The sequence below is a fragment of the Heteronotia binoei genome, chromosome 21, assembly GCF_032191835.1.
Source record: "Heteronotia binoei isolate CCM8104 ecotype False Entrance Well chromosome 21, APGP_CSIRO_Hbin_v1, whole genome shotgun sequence".
Taxonomy (NCBI): Eukaryota; Metazoa; Chordata; class Lepidosauria; order Squamata; family Gekkonidae; genus Heteronotia; species Heteronotia binoei.
In genome coordinates this window covers 57,023,231-57,031,128 of record NC_083243.1, presented here as the reverse complement: position 1 = coordinate 57,031,128, position 7,898 = coordinate 57,023,231, and the positions used below count along the sequence as shown (strand labels likewise).

At 53.1% G+C, this 7,898-nt stretch overlaps 1 protein-coding gene across 1 annotated transcript; it reads right to left on the bottom strand.

Moving 5' to 3' along the window:
* Window positions 1-3,687: 3,687 nt before the first annotated feature.
* Window positions 3,688-7,341, bottom strand: NKX2-1 (NK2 homeobox 1). Its single transcript, XM_060261969.1, is given in 11 exon segments — window positions 3,688-3,783; window positions 3,785-3,931; window positions 3,933-4,041; window positions 4,043-4,092; window positions 4,094-4,128; window positions 4,131-4,172; window positions 4,175-4,252; window positions 4,255-4,365; window positions 4,368-4,388; window positions 5,621-5,988; window positions 6,648-7,341. Coding segments are annotated over 10 exon segments (1,041 nt in total). The 5' UTR covers window positions 5,973-5,988; window positions 6,648-7,341.
* Window positions 7,342-7,898: the final 557 nt, after the last annotated feature.

Sequence of the window (7,898 nt, the reverse complement as noted above, 5' to 3'; positions counted from 1 at the left end):
TAAGAATCACTAAGAGTTGCACTAAGAGAGGCCAACCGGTTTCTGCTATGGGGTCGCTGGCATCCCTGCAATTCCCCTTCAGTCTGCGGTCGGACAGAGGTCTCAGTTGGGCATCTGGGTCCAAAGCAAAAACCCCTAACAAAAACCACGTGAATTCATTGATAAGAACCAGCCGAAACGACACCAGACATGGGAGGGGATGGATAGTGAACCCACCAGCTCCCTTCCAAAGCAACTGGGAAACCGCATCAAAAGGCCAGAGAATTAGAAATCTCTCCGCTCCCCCAACTGTCTTCACATCCCCTCCCTCGGGAAACTATTGCGATTAAAACCTTTCCTTATTAAAAAAAAAAACAAAACCCCGACTTGCCTCCACTCAGGCAGAACTGCCCCCTAAAAAGAAAGTTTATGATTAAAAGGCAACAAGATGGCCTCCTTTCTGTAGGAAGCGAGCCATCATTTTGTAGTGCCCTTCTCTGTTTGCATTTCTCCTAACTCAAACACAGGTTGACTTTTGTTTGCTGGGACTCTATAAAGTCTATAAAAGAGACGACTTCACCTTTCTGTGGAATAAACAAATAGACTTTAAACTAAGCCGACATCGAGACAAAGTGGAAGCCAGTTTATTTAATCGAAACTAAATCTAGTCGCAGAAAGATAAGTCAGTGTACATAATAATCCATTACAGTAATTACTCCAACTGCCAAAAAAAAAAGTGCATATGAGCTGGTCCAAGTACAATAAATTCATTTACTTTTCCCCAAAGGCTGTTTGGAACCATCACTACTAGCTGTTTCCCTGCTATGCTTCTAAGGTCTCACTTTAGGGCTGGAGGTGTGTGTGTGTGCTGTGGGGCGGGCGGGGGGGAGAGATACCCAGAGTACTTTCAAGAATGTTGTTTTATCCCGCTGCCTTGGCTTGGTTTCAGTACTAGAGTCCTCAGTCCACGGCTAATTTGACCGAAGGAAAGGGAATCTCTTTTTTAAAAGTGGAAAGTTCTTCAGAGAGAAAGTCGAGACCATCAGCTGCAAATCTATTCTAATCCGGAAACGAGGAAAGACTGACATGGGTGCGATTCTCCCTTCCGAATGCGCAGATTCAGTCCTGGCCGGGCTTTTGGTGCTGAATTCCCTTTACCAGGCACAGTGACAAACACAGTTGCAGTTGCAGCTTTCCCTTAAAAGAAAAGCGGCGGCGGCGGCGGGGGGGGGGGGGGTTGCTGGCGTTTGAATTGACAGCTCCCTTTTTGGCTCCAAAGTGGCTAATTTTAGCACGGCGTTATAAAAGGAGAAATATATATATAGATTGGGGAGGGGGGGGAACAGATGGAACAGTTTCTCCAGCACTTGACCAAAAGTATCTATCTCTATAAACAATAGGTATATATAGAATTTGAGACCGAAGGTTTAATATCGGCGCTCAGACACGTGATAGCTTCCAAGATTCGGAGACCCCTCCATATATTTTTAATTTTGAAGCCAAGCTCTCCCCCCACCCCCACTTTCCAGAGAGGGGGAGCCGGGATCTTGTGCAAAGCAGACTTCTGCGACCGGCTTCGTCGGCTGCGACCTTGCGGCCCTTCCCTCTGGAAGCCCCCCCCCCCCCCACCTGCCTCTGGCTGCGGGGTTTCTCAGGGGCGCTGATTTTTTTTTTTTTAAATGTGGTGGGAGGGACGCGCGAAGGCCAAGGAGAAGGCGGCGATGTGGGGATTCTCGAACTGCTGCGGGAAACACGGCTGGAACTGCGGAGCCCGGAGGGGCTGGAGAAGCGAGGGTCGTTAGACTCCCCTGCTGGTTCTCAGCCACCGCCAAGGGATACTCGCGGCGGCGGGTCTAATCCAGAGGCCACCCGGCCCTGCGCTCTCCGCCTTTGCTTCCCAGGACACGGACGGGCCCGTGTTTTGCTCCCCTATAGCCTGTCGTCCCCGCCTCCCACAATTAAATGCAGATTGCCAGATTAAATGCAGATTAAGATCTATGCTCCCTTTCAAAATCCGTCAACTCAACCTTCAAGCCAGAGAGTCCTGGGGCACTCGTTTTGTGCCAACCCCCCCCCCCCCACGCTTGTATGTCACTATGTCTCGATGATCTCTTATCAATAACATCTATAAATCCGTCCCTGGGTCACCGCACGCTCTACGGATCTACCTTTCTCGCCTGCGAGAATATTTCAAGAAGAAGCTTATTTCAAGAAGTTGTCGGTACAACTACGCGCTTAACCCCATCGCCTCCTTCCCCCAAAAGTTAATTCAAGCTACACGGTACACAGCGTGCACAATAAACTATCTTTTTATTTTGATTATAAATAAGATTACTGTACTTTCCTTAAAATACAATTACATAGGAAATCCTTGTAGAAATGGTGTTTTTAAAAGCTAATAAAACTGAGCGCTCTTTACAAGGATTTGAAATGCCCCCCCCCCACCAATCCCGTATCAGTGACTCCCTCCTTCGCGGCCCCCTCTCCCCGCAATAATAGCGTCCAAAGGGTACGCTCCCTTTTGAGATTTGGTTTGGTGGGTTTCTAAATTTTTCCCTGCATGAACCACGCCACGTTGGGTTTTCTCCTCCCCGTGGCTTGCTGGTGACTTGGATAGGACTCGCTTCCGTACAATAGAGGCAAACCGAACCATTCCCATGTATGTATTTGCTAGAATTTCCCCCAAATGCGGAGCTGGTGGTGCTTCATTGGCGCTGGACCAGCTTCCTAGACTTGGACCGGGAATGGGTTCTGGCCTTTGGGGAAAGTATTGGCCTCTCGACTTCTATTTTTAAAAAGGGGGCTAGCAAAGGGCAATAACAAATATTTGTGATCTTGATAATTTATTAGAAGCTCGTAGGAAGTATATTTAAAGCCCGATATATCTACATAAGTTACAAGGAAAAGAAAGCAAGCAAAACGTGAGCCAAGAAAGAACAAACTGTCAAAGGATTTACATGGATCTGTGGACGTCCAATAAAAAGTGATTTTTTTTCTGAAAAAAAGTTTAAAATTTTGTTTGGTAGATCTTCGCGTGTATTTTTTTTAAATCAACAAAATATTCAGGTACTAAAAACTATGGGTTCAGTCAACGTTTTTGACAGCATCAGACAGCTACAGGTTCACATCAAAGGTAAGAGGAGAAATGCTAAACCGAGATTACGATCAGTGTCTCCATCCACCGGCTGGGCTGGGACCCCCGGGTTCTTGCTGTGTGTGTTTTGGGACAGGGGGAAGGCCGCTAGAGTTTTTTTTTTGTTTTTGTTTTGAGGAGGAGGGGAGAAAAGGCCCACCCCCTCACCCTGCGGTTTGATATGTACATACAAGCGTCCCGTGGAGATCCAGGCCAGGCGCGGCGGCTTCGTGGTCCTTAGCGGTCTCCTGTGTCACCCACCCGCGTCTCCAGGCGACAGGGAGGAGGCCTTTCGAGGAGCGCTGTCTCACCCCCGAGGCTGGCGTGGTCTTTTTCTCTCGGTCTGTCTGCCCCAAGCACAACCCCCTCCCCTTCTCTGGTCAAGGGGAAAGAGCAAGGGCCAACAAAAAAGGTCAGGGGGGAGGAGAAGGAGGAGAAGGGAAAGCTCAGCCCGTCGTCGTCGTCGGGGGGGGGGTGCAGCCAGAGGTCATCAGGCAGCGGCCCGCGGAGGAGCCGAGCGGCGGCGGGCCAGGCGGGGCCGGGCCAGGCCGTGCCGAGCGGGGCGTTCCTTCTTCTCACCAGGTCCTGCCGTATAGCAAGGTGGAGCACGACATGGCCGTCCCATAGTCAGAGCTGGAGGAGTTCAGGTGGGACAAGGCGGACACCTGGCCTCTGCAGGGCGGAGGGGCTGCTGCCGGCGTGCTGGCCCAGGTCCGGCGACTGGCCGGCGCTGCTGGCCTGGTGGCTCTGATGCTGTCCCAGGCTGGGGCCGTTGGTGGCCACGGTGATGGCGGTGGCGGCGGCCTGCTGCTGGTGGTGGGCCCTGGAGGGCGGCGGCCGCGGCGGCGGGGGTGTTGGAGCCGGCCTGGCAGGGCTTGCCGTCCTGGACCAGCACGGGCACGGCCACCCGGCGGGGCGACTGCTGTCTGCTGCTGCTGCTGTTGGCAGGAGGCGCCCTCCTGCTGCATCTGCTGCTGGGCCCGCCTTGTCCTTGGCCTGCCGCTTCATCTTGTAGCGTGGTTCTGGAACCAGATCTTGACCTGGGTGGGCGTCAGGTGATCATGCTGGCCAGGTGCTCTCGCTCGGGCGCCGACAGGTACTTCTGCTGCTTGAAGCGCCGCTCCAGCTCGTACACCTGGCCTGCGAGAAGAGGACGCGGCGCTTCCGCCGAGGGGTGCTCTGCAGCGGGGCCATGCTCTTGCTCACGTCCGCTCAGCGAGCCCAGCTGCCCATGCCGCCCATGTTCATCCCGACGACGGCCCCATGAAGCGGGAGACTGGAAGCAGACAGCCAGAGAGGGTTAAGGCAAGCGGGGGCCGCGCGCCGGATCGAGGCCCTTACTCTGGAAACTAATCAGAGCTCAGGATCCAAAGGGGGAAGGGCGGGGGAGGAAGCTAAACAGCCACACCGTCGAATACTAACCGAAATCTAAACCACAACAAACTTCCACGGACAAACTCATATTCTTTTACTTACTTTTTTAAAGGCCTTTTCTAAATCAGATTGGAAAGGGGCCGTTTTTTTGTAAAGTTTGGATTTGCAGGGATCGCTCTTGCACAGTTTTGCCTCTACAATCCCGCCCCCCACCCCCACCCCCGCCAGCGCCTGAAAATCATAAGCAAAGCCCCGCTTGAGAAGGGTGGAAACAGACACAAACGATTTGAAGGCAGAAAAAAAAATTCCACACAAGGAAACCGGGCAGTTTTCTGTATAAAGCACCACATTCTGCAGTTCCTGTTGCAATGCCCCTATTTCCCCTGCCCACGAGAAGACACAAGGGACCGAACCCGGTCAGGGCCGCCGCCTCCACTTCTCAGGCTGCCCTTTGCATCTTCCCCCCTGTCAAATCGGCAGTCCTTCCCCCTCCTGCTGCCAGCATTAAGCAGGGTTTATTTCCAGCAGTGGATTGTGAATTCTGTTGAAGGGAGCACAGAGACCGATGTCATGGATATGCATAGGCAGAGACTTGGGGACCCAGTTTACACGGCCATCGCTCTTAACCTCCCTAACTGCGTGCTTTAGCCGACAACCTACAGTTTTGTGGGAAGAATTCCCTGGACGTCCAAGACCTTTTGCATAGTTCCACCGGGCGCGCCTTCTTCCGTATCCGGGACTCCACCCATCTGTCATGGATTCAACCACCCCGATTGCCCCAGAAAGCCCTTCCGCGCCCTTCTCTTCTTCTCTCCCCGAAGCCCTTCATGTCAGTTGAATCACCAAGGTGCCCCCCCCCCCATTCCATCCCACCGCCAATCCCCCGGTGCAGGCAAGTCCGAAGGAAAGCACAAAACCGAGGCGGGGGCGCAGTTGGATCCGAATCAACGCCAAGCAGGCGGCTGGGAAGACAAGCCGTCTTCCACTCCCATCGTGGACTATCCCCCCTAGACTTCACCTCACCCCACCTCGCCCGTCCCTTCTCTGGCCACTACCCCATGCGCAGGTGCCCCCCCCCCCCATTCCATCCCACCGCCAATGCCGGGCAAGGTGAAGAAAGGCTTGTGGACTTACTTGTGGAGAAGCGGGGGTCCGGGTTGGGCCCATACCATCCGGTGGCCGAAGCGCTGTTCCTCATGGTGTCCTGATAGGGCGGCAGGTCGCCCATGTTGCCGTTACAGTAGCCCCCCATGGCGGTGTGGGAGAGCTGAGGGACGCCGGCGGCTGTCATGTGGTAGGCGGCGGTGACCGTCCCGTTGTGGCCCATGGGGTGCTGCTGCATGGCCGGCTGAGCCACTTGCGACTGCCTGTAGGCTGCCAGAGGAGCCCCCAAGTTGCTGCCCTCCATGCTCACTTTCTTGTAGCTTTCCTCCAAGGGGCTCAAGATGTCAGACACTGAGAAAGGAGTCGTATGCTTTGGGCTCATCACATGATTCGGCCGGCTGGGGGGAGAGGAGGGAAAAAAAGGGAAAGGGGAGGCAAATCTCTCTCTCTCTCTCTCTCTCCTCACCTCTTTTTTTTTTTTTTTTTTTGCCAAATATTCTGGTGTGTTGCCTTCACGCCGATCGTGTTGGATGAACACGTAACGGAGTGGACCAAGTCCGCCTTAATTGGATTGAGTGGAGGCTCAGCGCTGCCTTTCGTTTGTTTTAGCCAGACGCCAGGTTTTAGGCAGCCACCAGAGGCGGGGCGTAGAGTCTAAGCAACAAGACAATAGAACCCCACATCTTGCCCGAGATAATTAGCGTACATGCTGATGACAAGGTAAACACCTTTAAGTTTTACTTCTCAGGGTTTTCCTCCCCCCCACTCTTCTTTTTTTAAGAAGTCTCTCTTTTAAAATAATAACAATAATAAAAGAAGTATCTCTGCCTTTACCCTCCCCCAAATCAATCCGATTGTATCTGGGCGGGGGGGGGGGGAGAAGAGGCGGAGGGTGATCTAACCCTAGATTGAGGGTTAGAATAAAATACGCTCTAATGCAGAGGGGTTTTTATTCCACCCCCCCAACGCCCGAGGCTGAATTTTCAAAGAGAAGCCGTTCAAATTCTAGCCCTCTCCCCCCCCCCCCTACACACTTCCTCCCCACCGGCCCTCCTACCTCAGTCTGAGCCGGGAAGGTCTGAAGCACTGGTTTGAGCCCCCTCCCTCCTAGAAACGCTACAGGCAGAAAAGAACAGTCTCGGTGCCGGATGGAGGAGCGCTCACGCAGAGCCAAGTTGGCAGAAATGCGGTCTCTGGCCAGACACTGGCGAGATCCTTGAGAGAAGTGCGGAGGGTGTCTAGAGCAAAGCACTTGTGCCTTATCAGGCCCGCTGCTTAGGCGGCATAAGCTACCGAGCCTATAGGAAGCTTATCTGTCCGAGCCTCCCAGCGCATCCTCGCCCGCGCTTCCCCAAATATATGTTCTCTCCACACAGGCAATCATCGGCTCGTTTTGCCGCGCTCGTTACTTTGCCAGGCAGATGGAAGCCGGAACTTTGCGTGAGAGAAATGTGCAAAGCGATTGTATAAGGATTGATGGCTGCTGGAAAACACATTAAAGCTAAGAGCCCGTTTGTGATTTTCCAATAGGAACCGTGTCACAAGCTCCTCCGGGCCACGTCTAAAGCTTAAAGGCAGCTTCTCGGGTTATTTATGAATCAGAGGCGCCAGGGATGGAAAAGACCGGCTAGGTCATCACCCCGCCAGTGGAGAATTGTGTCTTTCATTTCCTAATATTCCGACTCAGCCTAATTGCGGCCACCTCAGTGTCAAGAGAAATCGAGAGCGCCGAGCTGCCCATGTGACTGAGGCTGAAGTCTACTAGGCCCGATCCGCAAGCTGGTTAAGGAGCAAGACCTAGTAAGGGGAGGGGGGGGGAGAAGAGAGAGAAAGAGGCCTGGAGAAACACGATCCAAGGCCTTGAAGTCGGTGGCGATTTCTTCCCCGGTTTTAATGGAGGCGCTCCTTCTTAATTGCTCGAATCCCCCAAACCTCGGCTTAGTGGGTTTGGGGAAGGAGCAACTTGGCCGTTTCTTTACAAATTGCAAGCTGTACAGAATCCGCAGGAAATAAAGACTAGGTTGGTCGAGGAAAGGAGTGGGCGGGAGAAAGGAAATACGTGGGGAGGGGAGATACGAACCCTTCCCCACCCAGGCCTAGAGTGTGTGGAGGCGCTTAATTTAATAAATCGATTCTTTGAATCCGGAGGAAACGGCCGCCAAGGGGCAGTTAACCTGGTGATTTTACAGCCTCGCATAACCGTTGGGTAATTGCCCCTGGTAAATATGTTGGCGTCTCGGTTGGTCTGTACTTTTTGAGAGAGAGAGAGAGAGAAATGCAAAAGTGCCCTCCCTAGCCGGGAATAACT